A 24,558-nucleotide genomic window follows, 5' to 3' on the forward strand; every position below is an offset into this window, starting at 1 on the left:
ATCTGCATACCATGTGCCTGTGTGTATGACTTTGCATACGTGTGTGTACTCAGGAAGGTGGCGGAAGGTGAAACAGCAGCAGGAGGCTGCCAATCCCCCCAAGAAATGATATGTGGCTCTCTGTAATCAATTCAAGAGCACCGAGGACAGCGTAAGAGACAGCTATTCAGATTCAACAGAAGATTTTTGAGGGATAGTGAGATGAACTGGTCCATAAGGATTTTGCATTTTAGTTTCTGTGAGTTTTGTGTTTTTTTTTTTTTGCCTTGATTTATTTCACTTGGTGCTCCAAGAAAGGTTAGGGAAAAAGAGGGAATGATGGCCTGTTGAATAATATTATCAATGTTTCTTTCTATGTTTCTTTTTTCCCCAATGTACACAAATCTCATCACAAACTGCCCCTTTAGTATTTGGTCTATCAAATACGAGCTGAAATGTCTGACATACAACAGCAACTGGGTTTAAAGCATCTTCACTGGTTTCTCTGAAAATTCTGCAAGGACCGGCACTTCCTAGTCCCTCGCTTTCTACCACAGGTATCCTGCACATTCTGTTCTGAAACAGACTGCTGTGTACACAACCTTGTGGAGCCGTTCATAACCCCTTGAGGCAGAACTGCTGGTGCTGCTCCCACACTTCGCAAATATCCCCAATCGTCCAAACACTCTCCCTGCAGACATGACTCTTAAACTACAAAACTCTTTTCATTTAAGTGCACAGGAAGACCACATAACCCTGCACCCACACAAACAGGCTGATCTCTATTGCATAAAACACTTCAGCCCACAAATGTCTTCAGACTAGGGTTGATAATATCTGATGTTTTACTTTTTATGATCCTTTTGGAAAAGAAAGCCCATTCACAAAATACAACAGCTAAGACTGCCACAGTCTATCCATCCATCCATCATCAATAAATGCTTGTCCAACGCAGGCCTACAGTGGTCCAGAGTCTATTCCAGAGACACAGAGTATGAGGCATGACACATCCTGAATGGATGACCATCATGGGCCAATCACACAGAGTAAATCCTCTGAATGGCTGTGTCTCTAAGTGAATGTGTGCTTCTGAAAGATGAAATTCAAATAGTTCCGCAAGTTCTTGACACCCACATAGCTGAAGACATCCCACAACTAAGCAGAGAACATCTTATGATCTTTTATGGATACCTCAGACACAAGCCTAATTACACCTACTTGTGGACATTAAGCACGCAGGAACAGAACTGATCCCAAAGCAATGTTACTGTTGGAAAAAGGAATGCACAAACTGGCTGAGGTATCATATTGCATCCATAGCCCCTTCCTCAAATACAGGAAGACACTTACGAAACACATGAAAAAGGAAATCAGGTGGACTGTGCCTAGTTTCAGCAATTAGATTTGTAGACACTGTGTGTGCTCCTCCTACATGATCTTCCCACGCATGATCACATGACCAGAAAACCAACTAAATCCAAACAACCTCATTCAGAAACCTGTATGGAACAACCTGTGTTTGGTGACATGACGTAGTACTGAATCACAACTGCTAAACAATTACAAACTGGATATTAATCCAGTATGTGTGTGGCACTGCACATTTCAATTTAAAACCCATACATTATCACATACACAAAATCAGCAGATGGGAGTTTCATCTTTGTATGTGTTTAGCTGTATGGTCACTGAAAATGCTCTGGTCCTTCAACTTATGCAGTTCAGAATACTGAACACCAGATTCTACACGGAGAAAGCCCTGGCTCATATAAAAGCCTAGAGCAATCCCCATCAAAGCTCCGTGTTGTGTTCTGATTCTGGCACAGAAGGGTCCCTCAGGGGCTGCAAGCCGAAATCTGGACCTTAGACTTGGTAGTCGGCTGGAGTCCTATCTCGACAACTTTATATGCCAATCTGGCCGTCTGGATTAACACATGCAATCTCTTGGCCATCCCCCAACACCAGATCTCATCAATCGCACACTTGTCAAATAGTGTCTTCCCATCACTTATGCTCATTCTCTCCCTTCTCAAACACATGTGCACACACACACACAAACACCCAGGCTCTCACAAACAAAACAGGAGGAAAAGATAGTACTCACCATCCTTTAGCTTGATTCTGAAAGGGAAAGAACTCTCCCACACATATACTCTCAAATACATACACACAGAGATGGAGACAGAAAAGATCAAGAGGAGGAGGGGTGACTGAAAAAGAAAGAGCGAGAGGAGGGGAGTGAGTGTGTGTGAGAGAGAGGAGAGGGGCAAGCAACAGAGAGAGAGAGAGAGAGAGAGAGAGAGAGAGAGAGAGAGAGAGAGAGAGAGAGAGAGAGAGAGAGAGAGAGAGAGGAGAGTAAACAGGAACAATGAACACCACTGGGGGCTAACAGCAAGCAGAACAGAACGGAGCAGGGCATGAATGGAAGAGCCCCACAGGATTGAGAGGTCCTGATCCGTTATCTGAGCAGTTAAGTGTCTGATGACTGGAGGTTTGGGGCAGATGGAGGCACTTCTTCTAGTGCTACTCCCATTGCCCTTTACACCACAGGAGAACCTCACTCCTACAGCAAAATAGATGGCTGATGTCCCCAAAGCCCACATAGCCTGACACTGACACAGCAAGGGAGGATCACTTCTCACCCTGTGATATCTAAAGCCCACATATTGCTTTACATATTTTTCTCTGCAAAAGCCAAGTACTCTGATTCACGTACTAATTCAGTACCATTACGCAATATGGGTACAAGGGTGAAGGTCTGTCCTGCTGCAGTTAGTCAGAACGAAGGACAATGTCAATGAGAGGGCTTTGTATGGGACCAGCTCTAACAGTGACCCTCCGCCCAACCATATCTAGCTAGTATTCACAAGTACCTCTTCTCCTGCTGTCTTTTGCTTGGTGAAGATCCCAGTCTCTCCCACCCCCCACTTTTCTCTGTCAGCGCTGCTCAACGAAGTTACATCAAAAGGAGGTCTTTCTCGGCACCGGTAAATTCTCCCCACCTCTGGCGGGAAAGTAAGCACAACTCATTTTTATAAGCCTCGTTCAGCAAAGCACAGGAACTCCAAATCACCCCTCCTGAACATCCTCAACAAAGCCCAACCTCAACTGCTATCATGGATGGTCAGGAAAATGAAGGTGCTTAAACAAAAACAATATGAGGAAACCACTGAAAGCTGAAAGCCCCTATCATGGCTGTGTGACCACACAGGCAAGAGGATAGAGGACTCTGTAATATACTATGGACCAGGAACATATGGGTCATATGACGGGGACTCTGGAGTTCCTGTCTTTTCATTATTTGTGTTGCAGGTGGAGGAGACTGCAGCACTTGGAGCCCTGAGAACACGCCCTCTCCCTACAGCAGGACTGATGAAATCCCAGCACGAGCCAATCGCACAGTTCACAGGTCTCCCCACACCCACCCAAACCATGTTTTGTTGCTCCTCAATGACTCACCGTGCAACACAGTCCACGTACTCGATTTACCCAGATTCAACCTTTTAAACCATAACATCACTGCAGTAAACGCTACGGGGGAAAGAAAATTATGGTTGATGCTAGAGTACTTTTTCCTTGCTAAGCTCAATGTATTCATAGTGCAGACACACCTGGGCAATGTCAGCTCTTGTCTGTTATCAGAAATAAGTAGGATACCTCAGAAGAATGGAAGGCTGATTGCTCTGGACACAAACCTTTCATTGAGACAACACACTCTGACAACTGTGATCAAAATCCTTTTTTCTTTTCTTGAGAAGGCCTATGGCAATGTCAGAAGGCTCCTTTGGTGGATGGGGTTAGAGCTCACCTCCTGATCAGGATTCAGTTACCAGTATGCAGAATGAGACATGGGGGAATCTGGAACTCCAAGTCAGAGGCAGAAATGGTCCACTTTCTTCTGCCATGTTTGGCTGATGTGAGAATCTGCAGAGCTGAGACTGTTAGCTGCCCATGCCATGTTTCCTACAAACTCATTTCCCTGTTGATGTATTTTTTGTTGTACCCAAATGTTGCGAATTCCCATGTTCCGCTAAAAGAGGTGGGAAAAACCATTGCCGTTCATTCTTGCAAGAGATGAAGATTACACTACATACTGGGCTGAGAACTCCATAAGCACCCACTCAGGCCTAAACTTAACTCAAGCAGGAAGCCTAAACTCCCTTGCAAGTCTTTGCTCCAGTCTCCTACACTAATCATCAGTTATTACAAACATGCTTAAAATTCTGATTATTTTAACATAAAATGAAGTACAACTGAAGAGCAACGAAGTGCAATCTTTTCTACCACAAGAAAGTACTGTATCGCACTGCATGAGCGCTAGGTTCAAGGTCTATTTCAAGGCCCAATTAGTCAAGTAGATTCAAGTCCCTTTTGAGACCTCCAAGATAGACACACAGTGGGCATCATTTGTTTACCTGTCATTGTGGGAACTTTGACTTTAATGCAATAAATGATTCCCAAATGCAACAAAATTCAAAAACAGAGCAGAGCAAAGTTAATGAATCAAAGTTTTGCTATTGTTTATAACAGCTGACTAACCCCAAAAACTCTGCTTTTCAGGAGTTATGTTTCTACTCCACAGACATAGGCAGACATACACAAACTCACACACAGACTGAAGTGGTGAAAACCGAAATAGCGAAAGAGAGAAAGGTGATGAAATAGCCGCTCTGAGGTGTTAAAGTGACTGCGATGACTATAGGGACAGGGTGAGGTGATAGAGCCGAGAGATCACGAAAAACCCTTTTTAATGTTAAAATCCCGAAACTGGACTCTCCCCAATAAATTGTCCACTCCTACTGCTACTCATTTGCCCTTTGACCCTGTGCATTTTTCCTAGACATCCTATAAAACTTTTACACCTGATTACAATATTTTCACACCAACATTTTAACATATTTCAACATCAAAGACAACAAAAACAGAAAGCTGCACTTTTAATATTCCCAGTTTCAAAACATTTCAGAAATAGAAGAGCAATAATAAAACAAATTTGCAGAAACAGTCATGACACAAATACAACATGACCCCAACAAAAAATGACACGATTTTAGAATGATTGTAAACCGATAACACTCCTTGAGCGCAAGTGACTGTAACCTGACCACTCCTTGTGGTTGTACTTCTCCCAGTCAATCAGGGGCTTCTGCTGTCAGGAATGGAATGATGTGTAAAAGCAAAAGGGTGGGAGCAGGGGAAATGCAAGCTGTTGTGACAAACCACAATTATTCCAATCAAGAGGGCAGCTTGGTACTGTTGCAAACATGTTGAGAGTAAAAATTTCAGCACTGTTCAAACAATCATCATACTCCCACCCCCTATTCCTCCATTCCCCACAGGCACAATGTGAGGGTTCCTCAGTCAGGATGTGCTAAGGCAGGCAATGTGCAGGGGTGTGGGTGAGAATAGGGTGGGGAGGTGACAGGGTTGAGATGCCAAGTAGAGAAAGCAGCCATGTGGGTCGGCACTCACTTTGGGTGTGGGGCAGGAGGCGGTGGAGAGGCGGGAGGTGGCCTGGGCACGAGGTGACTCCGAGGGTGTGGTGCTGAGGGAGGCAGTGTCACGCGGGAGAACTTGGACACCCCGAGAGATGATGGAGTCCGGAATCTGTTCCACACACAGAAAAGAACACTGTAACAACACTCAAGGTGAGGAGGACAGACAGAGAGAGGAAGACACGTTATTGTAGGTGTTGTATGTTTAGCTTTTTACCTGCTGAAAGGATTACCTGGGTTCTTAAGAAAGATGACTGAATATGGATGAATATGATAGAATACAACTTAAACATGATTAAATCATTGATGGTACACAGGATGTGTGGGGGGCCACAACATATGAGAACACTAGGGTTGGTTGAAGTCTGTAAATAACAACCTAATGAAATTTTTGAATCAAACTCAAATTCTTTGTACTTCATTGCACTGTAAACAATTTCAATTATTAAAATACAACTGTGACTTTGATTTTACAGAGAATGCAAGACAGACAGACTGATCGTGTGAGCCATATGGTATCTATGTTTATCCATCCCTTGCTGTGGAATTTATTTTAATTCTAAAACCAGAGAAGTGTTCAAAAAAAACAAAATTCCAACCAGCCGAGATACTTTTTGTAACATATCAGTACTTTTTAATTAGAAAAGCTAGATTTTAGGTTGCTTCAGCAATCAAATACTTTTAAGAAAATTAACAACGTAGTATTTAATGAGGACACTGGTTCTTAGAAACAATGCAGACTGCACAAGGGACACTTCATTCACCGGACTTAAGCGCTCGCTTTGACATCAACTGAAAAGCAATATTCTGTTATTATTCATGCTATTTTAAGGCATCCATATGTAATTCTTTGCCTTCATTAAAATAACTAAACAAAAGAACTATTAATGCTTGAATTTATTGTACAACATAGAGTACTATCAAACACAACTTCAAAACACATCTATTTAAGTGGTGTTGTACATAAATGGGGGATGAAATCAGACTACGGAAGAAAAGCTGTAGTGTATACAGGGTTCAACCACTGAGGAAGAAGATGTGCGGTGAAACCCTTCGCAGAGGATCCATCTGCTACTTGATGCTACCATGAAGATAGAGACTTCTGAAGACTGACAGTTCAAGTCCCGGGACAAAGCCCAAACTCTGAGCAACATACCAAATCTCAACATTCATTTTTAAAAAATATAAGTCATTTTAAAAAAATAAACAAAATCAACAAGTGGCAAAAGAGCTAAGTTAAACAAAAGACGTTGCAGCCCAAACCAAATCCACTGTTACTTATCCTGCAAATTAAAAATAATCCAATGCCAGACCCCACTGACTCACCACAGCGACTCAGTGCTCTTGAACTTCCTGTCCGCTCTTCCTATGAGTATCCAGGCCCCAAATGTTCTTTGCACCCTGGTCTCTCACCTCCTCTCCCCATTCCCCGGCCATCTGTCTGCTCTGCTCTGAGGCCCACTCTCCCAGCTTTTAGACTTCCACAAGTTGCTTATTTTCATCTCTGGATGCCCAGAAGGAGACAGTTACCTGGCACTCTGCTATACTCCAAAGTCACTTTTTAAGGTACACCTGGCACTGGACTAAGACAAACACTGACTTCACTGTGAATGAACGATTCACCAGATTGGTTGGCACTGTGTTACAGCTGTAATATTATATAGCTATTTCACTGGAGTAATGGTGAAATATTGCACAATGGGATCCTTATACGTTTGTAATATAGGACCTTGTACTGTCGTCTTTCTTCTATCTACTAATGCTGTACTAAGTAGTCCTGGCTGAGGGGATCTGACAGGTGAATCGATAAAAATAATTACATTGCTCCTCTCCTTTGCTGGGCCAAAAAGGACATCATGTACTGGATGGTTACCATGGAGACTGCCCTCTTGATGGCGAGTCAAGATGCTGCCTTCTTGAAGGCCAGAAGGCATCCTGTCACAGAGGGTGGGGGTGTATTATGTCAAGGCATTAGTGAGCTGTGGGAGGGGTCTTACCAGCTCGTGATCAATGCGGCAGGAAGAATGACAGGTGTGGGAAATGAGGCCAGGTATGGACTGCCCACCTTTTGCCATGACAACGATGTGCTGGGAGCGTGGCTTTTCACTCTGATGCAGGACTTGACACTTGTGAACAGAACAGTGGAGGAAACATACACTCACACACATCCTTGTGATCACATCCAGCACTGTGTCATTCTCACAGTATGGATACAAGAAATATGGACATGCACAGTGATGAGGTGGCTTATGAGGAGGGTATAAGCTGCATACATCATGACATCATCACAAGGTGGAAAAGAAAAGAAACTTTCCATGGACACTACATAGGAGCCCATAGGACTCCTGGGTCCACGTCACATTTTCCCTACTGTTCCTTCCTCTCAACAATCTGCTTCTCCTCCCTGTCCCTCAATACCTTGGCAGCAATGGCAGCGGCAGTGATGTGGGAGGATGAGCTGTCCTCAGTGGACGCCACACCACTGTCCTTCTTCTCCTCATCCTCCTCCTCACACTGGATGCCCTTGTCCTCAGTTTGTCGGTGTGGGCTGGCAGCAGGAGGAGGCGAGAGGGGTGGTGGCGGTGATGGTAGGTCTTCTAGCTCATCATGCACCTCTTTTACCTTGACCACAGCATCCCGCAGCAAGTCAATGGCATGTGGCAGTGCCGGCAGGATGAACTGAAAACACTCCTGAAGCAGGGCAGTGAGAGACACAACACTTAAGGAACCAGTCATTGGCTCAGAGCACCTTGAGAAAATTTCAGCGACTTTCAGCTGGTAGCATAGTAGTTAGACCTGCTGCCTTTGGAACCAAAGGATGCAGGTTCAAATCCCATGTTCAGCTGTAGTACTCCTGAGCAAGATACTTAGCCTAAAAGTTGCTGATTTTCAACAAGAAATATGAATCAAAGGAGACAAAATAAAACTCAAATCACAAGCCCATCTACAGACAAAACAGAGAGGATTCTGATAACTGTAAGTTTCTCAGAGATGGCTGTGAATAAACACACTTAACAACTGCAATATAAAATACAGGGACAACTGCATGAATAGAACCCACATGGTCTAAATGTGAAGTTTTTCCAAGTTTAATTCCAATTTAGGCTGAATTCCCAAATTCAAAGCATGCAAGCATTAAGTGTTGTCTGTGGCTGAGGATGACGGGTGATGGAGATTAATGCCAGGCTGTTATCTCTGCAACTGTGACCACTACTGCTGTAAAAGGATTGGCCGTGATGTCAGCACTGGAGGAAAGAAACTACCACTGTGTAAAGAATGTCATCAAGCTGCAGCACAAGTTTCCTGACACTGTACAGCTGCTTTATTACATCATTACTTTCCTTCTGTTAAGCCTGAAACATTTCACAAAACTAAATACCCAGAAACAAGATTAATTATTAGCTCAGACTAGACAGACTACAGTAGGACATTTGCCACAGACATTATGCATGTTATCAATAACAATGCACCGATTAATACCAGCAAGTGTGCTTTAAATCCTTTTTCACTAAACTGGAAAATAAACATACAACCACTTCGGTAGAAAGGAAGACGACCTGTAGAACAGATATTTATTTATGAATATAAATAAGTGTCAGTCAAAAGCCTGAGTACATTTGCCTCAAACAAGGTTTAATAGTAAAGAAAAGGCAGACACTGGACATCTGAGGAATAAAAGTCGGTCTTATGAACCTGTGAGTCAAAGTGAGAAATACTTGGGTCCGACTGCTAACTTCTGGTAAAACACAGAGAGGCTGAGCCCATTAGTTGGGTCTGTGAGGAGGTGGTGTCTGGCTTTGGTAATCTCTAAATAGTATAACTATTACAGCATACTTTGGTGCCTTGCCATCCCATTAAGATTACAGTTAGTTGGGCAATTCTCCATTCTTTGGCAAGATACCCATCCAAAACACACCTCAAACTTCGAAATGAATAGTCTAGCAAAGAAAGTAAGTGAACTCAAACTAATGATCTTCACATAAAACATTGTCAATAAAAAACTAGTTTCCAGTAAATGTACTTACACTTTTCCTTGGTACTGTAGACATATGTTACCTTTTCTCACAAACCTCTCACCCCACTCCTACAAATCTCCACCCTCACCCACTCTAGTCTGAATAAATACTCAAAGCCACAGGTCGTAAAAATGGTCACTGCTGGGAAAGAAAGAGATAAAAAAGAAAGAGTGGACAGAAAATGGGATATAACTTCCCATTAGGGGTAACACTGAATGAAAGAAGCCAGGTCAGTCATCCTTTCTCTAAACTATTTTCCCTCCCAAACTTACTCACAGCATAATTCACTGACACCCTTACCTGTGAGCCTTTCTTGCTGCCAGGCAAGTTGATGATGAGAGTTTTGCCTCTGATGCCACACACAGGCCTGCACAGAGAGAGGAGGTCCTGTCAAACTGAACGTGTCTGCGTATTTTAGAAGCGTGCATATGGTTCTCCGGCATCCTATGCCTTTGTGCCCAGGGTAGTTTTTGTCGATTAGGAGATGACTTTGATTTTCACCTGGAGAGCATGCCCAGGGGTGTTACATTGAGGGATCCCATCAGCATGGCCAGTGCCATCCCTGGAGCCTCACGCTCAATCACCTCCTTTGTTGCCTGCAGGAGGGAGAACAGGGGATCATTCACCTGCCAGTTTAGAGCGCACCTTGTATGGCCTAAAGAAGACCACCAAGAGCTAACTGAGAGATACTGCTGAGACAACACTGGCGCAGAACACTCATACAGAGAAACATACTTCAGTAGGAACTCACTTCTCTAGGCCACAGAGTGCTACAAATCCATAGAAGTTCAGTGATACAGGCCAAAGACAGGAAGACAACACTAGGAACCCACAGCTGCAGGCCACAGAGTTAGACATCGCTGTAAGCTCACTAAGCAACTAGACAATTCTGGAAACTGAAAGCTATAGACCTCCAACACCTAGACATCATCAAGAGCTCAATGATATAGAGCACCTTCAGCTACATGTTCCACAGAAAAACTGGCTCTCAATATTACTGGTAGACACCCCTGACAGCTACTCATTGCAGGGACCTCACTGGTACAGACCACCAACAGCTAAACATTTCAGGAAACTGAACAGTAAAGGCAACCAAGACCTAAGCGCTGTTGAGAGCTTACTGACAGAGGCAGCACAGACAACTGGTTTCTAGATAATTCTGTCAAAAATGACTTGCAGCTATAGACATTCTTGAACCCCAATGGCACAGAGTGCTAAAAATGAGAGGAGGAAGCTGTTCGTTCATTCTTTCCTGCTATCTGAAAATACGATAAACTGCCCTTCTTCTCATGAAGCTGGCCAGTTCCAGTTCTGAATGGCTGCAATACCAGAACTTTTACAGTTCCCTCTCAATCAGCAACTGATTTACCCCAGAAACACCGGAACAAGATAAATCATTCTCCAATTAATTACTTCAGTAAAGCAATAAAGAGCTCAAGTGAAGCGAACACCAGCGCACCCTGCGGCTCTCAAGGACTAGGCCTGGTCACCCTGTTCTCGACGTCTTAGCAGTAGGACAGTACCACAGGAAGTTCAGAGCAAGTGCACCAGCACCTAATCTGTGACAGCGCCTACTACCTTGACCTGGGATAAGGTGGAATGTGACTCAGCTGGCCTACTGAGTGCAAGCTATCTCTGAGACACTCAAAACAGTACTGTAACTATAGAAAAAAAGGATAATGGGAAAGAGCACAAAAAGGAAGGGGAAGTGTGGGAACGAGTATCTTTGTCAAAGTAGACATAAGTCCAACACCCTGCTGACCGCAAGTACGCGGCCTACTTCAACGTCAACCCCCGTTTCTATTCACTTCAATTTGGCAGCTCCTCTGGGGATAAGAAACCTGCGGTGCTTCACCACATTAGGGGAAGGGCCTGAACTCCATACTGGATTAAGCAAGATAAGCAATGATAGTCTACTGACTGATATACTGGACAGCACCAGCCGCCCCACGTTCAATTAATTTCCCCTTCCTAGATGAGCAGTCCAAATGTTATTACCTCAGACGCTATTTGCATACTGCTTCTTCTGCACAGCATCTTATCAGTGCAGAGAACACAACAGCAAAAAGCTTAGTGGGTTTATTGTGCAAATTGTTTTTCTTATACTCCATATCCAGAGCAATTTGGACTCTGTGACTAGAAACAGGCAAATGTTTTCTCAGGCATCCTGTTGGTCCATGAAGACTGCTTCGCCCAGCCAGTTTTGTGTCAATTCAAATGCCAGATAACTGTTAAGACTTGATGACAAAACTTGGAATAGGAAAACCAAAGATGGCTGGAATTTGCTGAGTCCGTCTGTCAAGAAGAGAGAACTGGAGTCTGAGAAAACATTAAGACCACAGAGACATGCAATGAAGGACAGACACACACAACCCCACGGCATAGAGTGCCATGCTATACACATGCATACACACTCACATGGACACAAACACAAACGGCTGGCTCCTCATCTACCTCGGGAGTGACGTCACGTGGGGCAAAGCCAGTGCCCCCAGTAGTCAGGATGAGGTTCAGCTCCTTCTCGTCACACCAGTCTACAAGGGTCTCCTGGGAGAGGGGAGACAGCAGCAATCTTCAAGAAAATTCTTCAAAGCCAACTCTTCTGACTAAGTTTCAGCACAGAAATCTTTGTATCCCTAGGATATCCTCAGCCTCTGTGTCCACAACCTTAATGTTTGCTTCATACACTTAATGTACTCGACTGCTACTTAAATTGTAAGTTTAACTTAACTTTAACTTTGAACAAATACAAAAATAACTGGACAAACTGCCTTACACAGAGATAGAGAAATGGATAAAGGTCACATTGAAGGTGAACACACAGCAACAAAAGAGAATCTCACCTTAATTTCATCAATCTCATCAGGGACAATTTTATAGGCTGCAATCGTGCCTCCCAGCCTAAAGGGAAAGAAACACACAACATGTGACTTCCTCATGCCAATTGTTCATGCTACAGCTTTATGGGAGGAATATAAATACAGTATAGAGGCGGTGGAGTCATTATTAGCATGACTCCCCTGTACAATCTTAAAGTCCTGTTGTTCATTTGTTATAACCAGGTCACTGAAAAAAACATTCCCATCAAAACCATACACTAAGCTGCAACTTCCTTCATGGTCACAGGATTGCAAATTGAAAGTCGTGCTGTTGCTCTCTAAAAACCCTTTCAGAACAACCCTAAAATCAAATTTGTTTCACCAGGCAATTGATTTGTGCTGATTATTGAAATTCTTCACAGCATCAGCACAAGGAGGTGATGATGGGTCAAAAAGCTCAATTAGACTGAGTTAAGCAAAAAACTTGCATTTAGTAGGGGTTTATACACAAAAGGAATTGAACTGGGGAGCTGCGAAGAAAGTGTATTTCAGCTACTGCCAAAAAATGATATCGCCTTCCGCCCTCTAGTGGCAGTTTTTTGTTTTCCCCAATTTAAACGACTTCAGGTTAAAGACAAACATGCTGAAGGTGAAGTGCTGCCCACGCACACGGACACACCACAGTTTTATGACGATCCCCCACATAACAGTTCCTCAGAATCCACACAGCTTTTGCCTGTGCTCCCCCCTCCTCCCACAATACAGAAAGTTGCAAAAGCACAGCAGCCTCCAGTTCTTTCCAACAGCACAGAAGTGGAGAAAGCCATACAGTAGAAGAAAAGAGAAAAAAATGGGAAAAACGAGGCCCATATCGTGGGTACATGAGACCACCCACTGGCTGCCCTCAGGTCAAATGTACAAGGTAACAAGCTACATTAAGCCTTCCCTCCCTGCAAGGGCACAACATCACAAAAGAGCCATGCTGACATGTAGTCTCCTCAAGGCACCATCATTAGGACCATCATAAAAATGGTCAATTAATGGTCATAAGGAGTCAAGAAAAAAGCTAGAACAGTACGTCAACTGCTATTACTTGGGGGGTGGATTTATACTAATTTGATCTGAAAAATGATGTAGATCAGCATATAAAGGAGGCTGGCGGAAATTGGTCTTCAAGTGAGTTAACTTCCACCTTAATCTAATTAGAATACATAGACAAAATTATATACATCACAGATAACAGAAAATATTGTAACTTACATTATTTTATAGATATTTGTTATACTTCTTATATTCTGAAGGCAGAAAATGTCATAGTGGATATGGTAATCAAAGCAGGTGTCTATTGTTGGATCCCTGAAACACGGTACTTAATAGCAATAGCTCTACTAACAATAACCTGTTGTGTAAATGGGTAAATCCGAAGTTTGTTTTCACGAAACCAATAAGAATATAAGAAATAATAGTCAATATTTACACTTTTTCCATTTCATTTCCAGGTTGCACTGCTGCATTAGAAGCAAACAAGGGTTTTAATCTTAAAAGAAAACAGCATGACATGACTGCTAATTCGTCTTTGTACATTTTACCACCTGTATAGAAAAGTTATTATGCAAGCATATTATTCCCTTCCTCAGACTGGGCGGGGACATCTACAAAAATGCAATACTCCCTGCTGTGCTGGAAACCCAGAAGCTTTCTATAAGCGGGTTTCAAACTCTCGAGCACCGTGCAACATCCGAGGTTTGAAACCGTGACTATTATTCCATGACTGCCGATAACAGTCCTCCGCCCTCGTAAGCACACCTGCTCGGTTGCAGCCAGGACCCCTGGCGTGAAATGTGAGCATGGCACTTCATGGTGTTGCAGTCCTTCTCCACTCTGAGCATCTAAGAAAAAATGTGTTTTTCTTAAAAAAAAGAAAAAAAAAAAAAGACTCTTTGCTTTATATAGCAGTTAGAGCAAGAACACCTACATTAGCATTAACTCTGTTGTAAAACAGAAATTTATATTAAAGTGTAACATGTTGCAAGTTCTCTTTTAAAAATCAAAACAAAATAGTTTTTTTTTTTTTTTTTTTAATACATTTTCTAATCTTACACATAACTCCCAAAGGTGGTTAGATCCTGAGTTTGTATCCCTACTCTTTCTGAAACACTCCTGATCAAGGTGCTTAACCCAACCTCCTTTACCCTAGTAAAAAATTACTCAATTTATAAATAAGCAAAATGACTGGAAGTAGTATACAAATATAACTTGTAAGAGCTAAATAAAAATATATACCTGAACAGGATTAACATTTAGATTTACATTTATTCATTTAGCATATGCCTTTCTCCAAAGCGACATACATCTCATAGAAATTACAATGTGTGCATTAAATTAGGAGAAAGAGAGACATAGTTGCAGACGTGTGATTCTTAATTACAGTTAGTATGTTTCTTTCCACCATATGAACCAATGTTCATCACACGAGTAGCTGCATAAAACTCAAGCTCAGCCAAACAACTACACGAGAAGAATGAACATCGGGAAACAACCGAAATACGACGAACTGCAGCGACAGACCTCCAACACAAAATATAATGCACAGTGATACAACATGGCCTTTATATAGTTCCAACACAAATTGCTGGCTTAACCAAGGCAAATTCTTAGGGATTATTCCAGCTGTCAGAAGTATAGTCAGAAGAGAGCAAGAGGAGGGGAGTATAGCTAAAAGAAACTAGCAGCACTGAAAAGCTTTTAAATTGACAGGAAGTGTGATGTTCAACTAATCGATCATTCTTAAAGTACTGATGTTAAATCGAGCTCTAAAGACTAGTTTCATTTTGAGATTTTTTTTTTCTATTCCTTTCAATACAATTTCAAAAGTGTAGCAGCATCTGCAGCCAAAATGTTAGCTTCAAAAGTTACTGCCATTACAGTTTTATTTATTTATTATTATTATTTTAAATCGCCTCTTTGAGATTTTTTATTTTTGAACTAAAAATGAGATGCGGAACACAAAGTAAGCAGTGGTCTTTCATCTGGTTTCCAAGGAAACCACCTCTGCTCACAAAACTTGCGACTGGGATGGAGCGCTCCAGGAGGCCAGTGCACAGCAGCACTCGTTTGGAATGAAGCATCCTCAGCAGTATTACGGGTTGGCAATTCCTCCCTTGGCGGAGAACTTTACTTAGAGAAATGACACGAGCAATGTTACTTTCAATGACCTTCCCGTAAGCAAGCCTGGAAGAGCTAGCAAGGCTGGCTATGAAAAACCCAACATCTGTCTCTCCCTATATATCTTCATGGAGAAAGTGATGGGTATTCACTCGTAACCAGTCTGTGCGTTTGTGTGTGTGCGCCCGTGTGTGTGTATATATTCAACCAGAAAATAATCAAGAGGGTCCCAAGATTAAACGTCTGAAAGAATAATGACAGAGGAGCAGAAATTCAATTAGTGATGACAGGAAATCAATGGTGACATGTTGTGGAGGACAAGACCTGTGTTCTGAATCCCTACTGTGGCAAGTGGTTTGTTTGAGGATACATCTGTCTGACAGCAGGACAGAGGAAGACAGAGAAAAAGAGTATCCTCGCTTTGTCTAGGTGCACAGAACTGGAATGTCTCAAGTCATCAACCCAACCTGCTCTTTTGTCATTCTATCCAGCACGAGCATCAGGGCAGACTGTTCTGGAGACAGAGAAGGCCAAGAAGATATCTAACCCTTCATGTTGCAGCAGAATGTGTACACACATAAAGACATCTCAAAGACACATGACTCTCCACACACTCCACTTCTACTTGTGAGCAAAGTCTCCAACAATGCACCACAAATATCGCTAACAGTAAAATACATTGAAACCACAGGAGAGATTAATTTGTTTTAGCCCCATTTCAGACAACTTCATTTGTCATCAACCGTGGAATAATTGCACTTTACACAGTTATATAATTCAGAACTCAATCTGCACTATCAGGGAACTGGGATCATTACTTGTTTTCCCCACTTCCTGTACTTCCATGGGCATACAAACTAATTTATTTTAGAAAACGAAACCAGTACGGGTTCTTAAGAACCACATTCTTAATTCACAGAAGTGTAGAAAGAAAACACAAAATAATCACTATAAGAACTGATAAAAACCTTTTACTGCTTTTAAAACTCACTAACTCTATAAATGCACCAAATGAACATCAGGAAAACAATTGTGAAACCAAGAAAAGCTAAGGCACACATTATCAGTCCATATATCAAGGCAAATTTTGTAAAAATTATCAGTCACTATGCCAACCAAAATTAAGGTATGTCAGCCAGTCCAGGGGAGGAAGGCAGACATCACCAGAGACTAGAAAGCAAGATATACATCAGCAGCAGTTATCGAGTATGTCAGATGTAATGGACTGAACACTGCCTGAACTATTCACCTTATGTGGCTTCACCAGCCACACTGGAGATCTGTGCAGCTCCATGAAAATAGTATAGACCAACACAAAAGTTGTTGTAACCACACAAACAGGCTTGACATCAGCTCAAACGGCAGCAGGTGAAGCTGTAGACGCCCACGGTCCTATGACAGGACTGTGGATGGACCTGTAGCAACTTGTAACAGTCTTCTCCTGGCACACTGGGACCAAAAAGAAAGTTGCTGCCAAGATGTGCCCCCCGCTGTCTCAATCTCTGGTAATTTAGAAGCTGACAAGGGGACACCACAGCCGAAGTCGCCTATGGCGACAACAGAACCACTGGGCTCTTGGCAGATATCCCTGAGACCAGAGAGAGAAATGTGAGAGAGAGGTGTCAAATGTGGTGGGGTGAGGTGGAAGATGAAAAATAGACAGCTGGTATGTTCGTCTGTGTACACATTTTGCTAACCTTGCTGTGACACAAGCGGTCAGATATCTTCTTGGCCTTCCCATGAATGTAATGATAAAGAGATGAATGTGGCAGAGTGTGAAAGAAAGGGGTGTACATCAACAGGAAGGCCGTGAAGATATCTGTCCACAACATTGATGGAATGACTGCTGATGGATTGGCACCTCCTTTTGGCCTGATTCCCTCCTTGGAGCCCAGTCACAGACACACTGCCACCTCTTGTATCAGCCTGAAAAAATGGTCATTCCACCCTGCAGGTGCAGGCTCTCAGGACCCAAGTTCACAGGCAGAAACAACCGGAAACATTTCAAAGAATAAGTATCGGTTAGAGTTGTCTTCTTGCAGTTGAAGGACCTGGGTTCAAATCTATGCTCTTGTTGTACTACCACTGAGAAAAGTACTGACCCTGAATGGGTAAAAGTTACCCTGCTGTCTATATGGGTAAATAATTTTTTTTACGTAGCTTAGTGTGCAAACCAAACATTGTAAGTAACGCTGAAAAAAGTGTCAGCTAAATTAGTAAATAATAATAATTACTGACTCAAATGAAAACTTAAGGTCTAAAATTCAGATGGCAATTTTCTATATAGACCATTCTTTCCTATTATTCACAGAAAACTTGTACTTGGTTAAAAACACTGCTGTTTGTTATAGGTACTGACTGGCTGCACAACACCGTGCTTGTGACAGTTACACTGAAAGTCCCTTTAACACTGCAGCAGAGACACTGGCACTGTCAATGCACCATCCATCACGCTGATTTGTCAGGGTGTCACATTCTTCCCTGAAATATCAAGTGTGGCATGAGCATAATTGGACTGAGATTAATCAATTATTTAAATGACATGTTACACGGTAGTAATTGGCCCCTGGCTCCATTGAGGGGTTGCTGCAGGAAAGGAGGGAGGAAAGGATGTGGTTCTGTTCTTGTGACAGTGGTAACATTGGACAGGAGGGTTGAGGTACGTGAAGGACACACTCAGTGAAGATCGTGTGTCCTGTGTTATACTGTATGTAATCCTACTCTCAGGCAAAAGGGTATATGTTTCAGCAGAAGTGGGAGGGCTGTACATATGAACAGAGGGGTGTCAGGTTGGCATACTCACAGGGAGGGGTCATGGACGAGGTCTTTGAGGTTGATTCCACTGCGGTCCTCAGCCAGATTTCTGAAGCAACTGTCACTCACTGTGCAAAGAAGAAGACAGGAAGCAAGAGGGACAGAAATGTGACCGTCATCACCAAGGCAAAAAAAAAAAAAACTCTATACAATCCTACACCATCACCCCAAGTCTCACACACAACAGGATGAAAAAACCACCAAGGGTTCTGCCACAACCTGAATCTAAAGTGTGAACCCGAGACGGGCAGTCTGTACAGACAGAGAGGATTATACACTGCAGACACGTGGATGAGCGTCAGAGGAACGACATGCGTTGTGTTAAATACATAACTAAGGTTTGGCATGCGCCTGCTGAGATGAGCGGGGAGTGTAAGGCTTGCGCTGCTGTTGCAGCATCCTCTTGCCCCCTTGCCCTCCACAGTCTAAAAATAGCCCTGCGATCAAAGACGCGGAACAGCAGCGGCTTGCCGAGAGGATGCATGGCATAGTGGCTCTGACACGTACTGATGCGTCCACACTGGCTCCTCCCCTCTAGGTGTGTGTGTGCATGTGCAAGATAAATATGGGTGCACTTGTACACATATGATTCATGGAAGTGCCTGTGCACTGCATAAGCATATGTTTGTGTGTGTACCTGTATATGAGCAGGAACGTATTCATGAATGTGTAGGCACGTGCTGGGGAGAGCTTCGATTACCAAGCAAGCAGACCCATACTCTGAATGGAAGCCCCTGCTAAGAGCTACAAACTGTTGCCTACAGCAAACGCAGGAGCTGGAAAGATGGACAGAGACAGACAGTCAAGGCAAGACAGAAAAAGAGAGAGAGAGAGCAGGGAGGGAGAGAAAAAGCGACTGAATCTGACTGCAGTTGGGAACAGGCTTCAAAAGAACATTCACGTCACCGGTGTCTGAAGATCCAGCTTAAACTCCCCCGCCCCCGTGCACAAGTGTAAGATGAAGGGAGGGAAACGGGAGAGAAAGGAGGAGAGCAAACGCAGTGCTCCATCAACACTGTGGCTGCTGCCTCACCCTGAGCGCCGTGCTGCTCCTTTTCAGGTCAAACTTGAGCTCTGGGGGCTGGTGGGGGGCTGACAGGAATTTTAAACCCTTCTCTGGATGGACCAATTAGTGTGCGTAGAGAGCCAGGAGAATGCGGCACCGAGGCTCTGTTTGATTGCAGAGGCCCGGCTGCTCCGCGGAAGGCGTGCCGGAAGAGATCAACGTTGGCCTTGGGTCATTTGCTGCTGCGGTTCAGTGGCCAGTTGCGTGCAAAGTTTCGCCTGTGAGGCTAGAGGGGCCTGGCACTCACCAAACTCAGCACCACAAAATAGATGCCTACCCACAATGAGCATGCGCGGTGCACCACTGTAAAAAAAAAAAAAAAAAAAAAAAAAAGAGGTCCTCAAGCCTCTCAAGTCCAGCCACCTGTAAGATTATCATTAATGCTTTTACATTTACTATACCAGGCTTTCTTCCTGAATCTGTTCAGGCTTAGGTACCCTCCTCAAGGGTAAAACAGAAAGGTTTCTCCTGGTACACAAACTCACAACCTTCACCATTAAACTAATGCCCAAAGCTCCTTCACACACCCTGTGCAGAAAGGTGCTTCAGATGGCAAAGACAAGGCAGCTCAGACTGCACAGACAGTAGTGTGACAGAGCACAGACAGCGTGGGCGAGACTGCACAAATGGCTGGGTCAGACAGCGCAGACAATGTGGTTGAGATGCTGTGAACAACCTGGTCAGGTGCTGAAGGCCAGGTGTGTAAGAGATGGTGCAGCACAGCTGTGTCGGACACTGGGCTAAGCAATACAGCGCAGAGAGCTGGGTCAGACATGCCGGTATGGCAGCATAGACAGTTGGGCCAGGCAGTGAAGAGGGTAGGTAGACACCTCTCAACACCACCATGCCCTTGCGTTGTCACAGCAGCAGAATTGTACAGACTACCTCAGGCGTGGAGTCAGAGGTGGGCAGGTGCAGGGTCTATTTCAGGGTGCAGAGAACAAGGACCAAAGGACCAAGTCCTCATTTCCATAGACAGAGCCTAGGGTGTGCAGCACTCCAGATGAGAAGGCATAAACTGCCAACACTTATAGCACCTTGTCTCATGAAACCCTGTTGCTGGGAGGAATGCAAACAACCTTTCAGTTCTGAGTGTGTTTGTTGAAAAAAAAAGCAACAAAAAAGAAAAACACGTAAACCCGTAAAGCATACGAAACCAAAATGACATGAAATATAAAACTCCCTCTTAAAAACCAAACTGTACAAGATCCGGGCTGCACCAGCATTAAAATACAGAATATGTATAGCGACCAAGATGACATCAGAACTGTTAAGTGATATCAGCACAATCGGAGTTGTGCTTCTCCAAATCCAGTAATTATTGTGGAAATCTTGCAAATATTAACCATTATTTAGCTGGCAACGTTGTCCATGTTTAAATTTACTCATTTAGTGAATATTACGAATACTTTTCTTCCAAGTTACTTACAAGACTTGGCTATTGACAATGACAATTACAACAACATTTATATAGCTTTGTCATTTTTACTGGAGTAACTGAGGGTATCTTGCTCAAGGGCACTACAGCAGTAGGTGGGATGTGAACCGGCAAACTTTGGATTCAAAGGCAGAAGCTCCCACCACAATGCTGTCTGCTGTCCCTATGGTGATTTACAATGCAGGATCTGTGCACTAAGCTATTTACAATGATTTACCCATTCATACAGATGGGCAATTTCCTCCACTGGAGCAACCAAGAGTAAGTACCTTAATCAAGAGTTTTACAGTAGGGGGATTCAAACCCATATCTTTTGCATAAAAGGCCATAGCTCTAACCCCTACAGTACATGCTGGATATTAATAAATATTCATTTATTTCAATCCCATCCTTCCTTCAAAATTCAAAACCAAGCTCTTTTAGTGTACTTTAATACAAAGACCCTAAAAACAAAAACCAGTTTCGATGCGCTAAGCATTTTTTACATAGCTTTATATACCTTTCCTATGTCAAGGCAATCCTGCTATGAGTGTAGATCACCTGCAGAGTTTTTATTTATGCTTATGAGCTCTAGTGTTCCTTAATGCACTTATTGTACATGTATATTAAGAGAAAAGCATCTCTTAAAAAGATTAAACGTATTAAAATGATTCAGATTATGTACATGCTTTGCTGGCACACACTGAAGAAGAAAGCCACACTTTGACGTGTTGCAAAGAGCGCATAAACACTACAACAGTATCTGGGACAACAAACACAAGCTTTGTGATTTATTAAAACAACACCAGTAAAAGAAGGGAAAAAATTAAAGATACTAATTTCCTAATCGCTAATTTGTTTCTAAATAAGTGGTTTTTTGTGCAAAACAAAATATAGTATCAGAAACAACAGAAGACATCTTAATCAAACATAAGCTCATCGTATCTTAGCAACCGTATTAATGATGAGTAAGGGTTGAGATGGGAGCTCATCCCTCATCTTCAGAGTGACTGCCCCCCCTTTTGTATGCCACCCCTTTGCCACTTTTCCCAAAGACTCCCTCTTCCTTGCTCTCCCACTGCCCTGCTCCTGCCGACTCAAGACAATAGGGCAGCCCCTGTTGCCTGTGTGTACGAATTTGGATTCATGAGGACACGTGAAGGGAAGATGGAACGTGAAGAGGCGAGGCAATGGAGGTGGGGCTGGCTAATGAGCATGTGCACGGTCAGCTCTGCTCAACCCTTCAATCTGGAGTGATGTACAGATCAGTGACAAGTACATGCAGATCCTTTGGGCTCACTGTATAAGAAGCAGATACATGGACTTGAGGGATGGGGGGGCTCTCAGGATCACAACAATAGGATCTTAATCAGAGGGCTGCATTTCAAAGCATCTTCCCTGTACAACACATTTTCAGATAAGCGTTTCACAAGAAAAGCTATTTATAACCACAAGACGGAGCCACCCAATAGCTTGATTTTCATTTATTTCATGTCAGATCTAAATTAGGTGGCTTACGTAATACTGGGAATGTGATAATGGGCCTGCTCTGCAGAAGGATGCTGGAAAATGTAATAAAATTAAAAGCGATTACTAGCCTAACATTCGGCACTGCACTGCAGCTGGACGGGAACTGTGGTTTTGCTACAGCTGTGCTCCAAGTACAGATCTCCTGGCACGGTCTTGGTGAAACAGTGCCAAAACAACAGTATGGCGAAGGCCGTAACAGAAATGGATCCTGCCGAAACCACATCAGACTCCCTTGTCCTAAACTTCTTCAGTTTCACTAAAACTGATCCAGTAGTTCACTCCTGTCTCTACTGAAGATCTACTTAACTTTTACCAGAATTACTGAGGCTATACAGAAGCAGTGGCCATTTCATTTAGTGAGGGACCACAAAAACAGAAGAACCTTCTATATCCCTAACAGCACAGATCCAACACTGTAAATCTCCAAACACACTGAAGTGCACTGGCCCCTCACATTATGAAGACTTTCCAGAAAAACTATTCCCCAGATTATTTATTTTTAATAGCATTTTAATCACTCTTATGCTTTGTAAAATTTATTATGGAGTAAAAAATTACCTGCATTTCTGTGGTTAACCATTTGTTGGCTTATTGCCAAAACAGTTTGTCTGGGATCAGAGTTAATCAACTCCCTTCCATAGTGTTCACAGCTCCATTTTGTTGTAAGTGCTGATGATCAGTAACAAGATAAAAATGTGTATGTTCATGGGATACTCATAATAAAACATTTATGCTTATGTATGAGCTGAGCTGTATGTCACTTTCGATAAAAGCATTTGCTAAATAATTAATGCATCGGTCAACAATCTGCATTAAACAGAAGCGGAAAAAACATATTTTATGTTTTAATTTTTAGCACAGTTTTAATTTAATTCAAGTGCTAAAGAAGTCTACGTTTAAGCAAAGTAAATGCATTATCAAAGACTTTTACTGAATCCAACTTGTATTACCGTAGTAGTATTGCATTACAGTTAAAAGTGGCCAGAACCTAACAAACATTGACAATTAGGTCAATTGTCCTGACTGAGCAGCAGGCTGTGGAAAAGACACATCAAATTCATTAATTCTTTTTTTATTACTTCAATGTTAAATTTGACCATAAGAAATATTCAAGGAGTCTTACAAAGATTACTTGTTATTGCTTTGTCAGAGGCTTTTACAGAACTTGACCAGCAAACTGATAGAAAGATGTCTGTATAATTACACTTGTACGGATTGTGAATGAGTGCTCAAAGTGAATTTGGATTTTGGAGTTACAAACTGACTTCCAGCTCAAACTATGATCGTAAATTGAGAAAACCAAGGTACAAATACTAGAGCCAAATGTTTTGAAATCAATCACACTGGCCTGACACTCAGACTTGCTGCAAAGAATTATATCAGTGGTACAAATCCTGCTGGATGGTAATGGTGTTCAAGCAGACAGAAAGAGCTCTGAAACGACTTTCTTCAATGCATGATCAGTTTTTCCTTAATGTCTACACTGTTCAATCTCGATGTACAGGAGAAGGATGGAAAAAGTGGAAACTCAACCTAGCCGTGAGTGTTTATGGTTTGCGCCACGGTGTAATTCATTCAACAAAACCATCTTCTGCTGCCTGGATTAATAAAAGATCAGAGGCTCCAAGCCCTGAGGAATTACTCAGCAGAATGCAGTCCGTCTCACACGCCCACGGGTTGGCGCAGACCTCATGCATGTGCAGCTCTGCAGTCACACATCAGTCCGGCATGTGCTGTCGTGCAACTGCAGATTGTACATGTAATACACAGTCAAAGGCAGAGCAGGCAAACAGGGACTCAAAACTGAAACCAATGCCATGGTTCAAGCACACAGACACAAAGGCGCACAAAAAAATACACATACACACACAATGCTTACCTGGACAAATTCCTTTTAATCAAAGGGAAACAACGACACTTGTGTCCCACAAATCCCGCTGTGATATTGATGTTTTATTAATGGTAATATAAATATTCAATAGATGCTTACACATTAAGCTGCTGAAAATACAGTATACAAGGCAGTGGTAGAAAATGGAGACATTTTATTGAAAGTGACTATTGCTCGTGTTTCTTTGCTCCCATCATCCCCTACCTTCTCCACCTCACCGTAACACACTCCCACCTGTTTTGCATCAATCTACCTTCTCACTGACCCCCATTCAACATTCCTTACATTTTTCCAGCTTTTGGTTAAATTTCTTCTCTGCACACCTCCCAGCTCACCCCAGGATACACATTCCAAGCCATTTTCTCA

At 42.8% G+C, this 24,558-nt stretch overlaps 1 protein-coding gene across 5 annotated transcripts in view; it reads right to left on the reverse strand.

Annotated features, from left to right (window-relative positions):
- gphna (gephyrin a) overlaps positions 1-24,558 on the reverse strand; it is a 59,524-nt gene that overhangs the window by 23,801 nt on the left and 11,165 nt on the right. For 3 of the 5 annotated variants that reach the window (XM_018732801.2, XM_018732808.2, XM_018732816.2), the window contains exons 2-9: positions 18,278-18,356; positions 12,334-12,391; positions 11,945-12,037; positions 9,992-10,086; positions 9,791-9,857; positions 7,893-8,165; positions 7,472-7,600; positions 5,452-5,586 (exon numbers count right to left, since the gene is read on the reverse strand). In XM_018732801.2, the coding sequence (XP_018588317.1) occupies positions 5,452-5,586; positions 7,472-7,600; positions 7,893-8,165; positions 9,791-9,857; positions 9,992-10,086; positions 11,945-12,037; positions 12,334-12,391; positions 18,278-18,356 (929 nt within the window). The remainder of the gene's footprint in view (positions 1-5,451; positions 5,587-7,471; positions 7,601-7,892; positions 8,166-9,790; positions 9,858-9,991; positions 10,087-11,944; positions 12,038-12,333; positions 12,392-18,277; positions 18,357-24,558) is intronic. The other 2 variants (XM_018732824.2, XM_018732831.2) reach the window with 1 other exon arrangement.

Source organism: Scleropages formosus, chromosome 15 (assembly GCF_900964775.1).
Source record: "Scleropages formosus chromosome 15, fSclFor1.1, whole genome shotgun sequence".
Classification (NCBI taxonomy): domain Eukaryota; kingdom Metazoa; phylum Chordata; class Actinopteri; order Osteoglossiformes; family Osteoglossidae; genus Scleropages; species Scleropages formosus.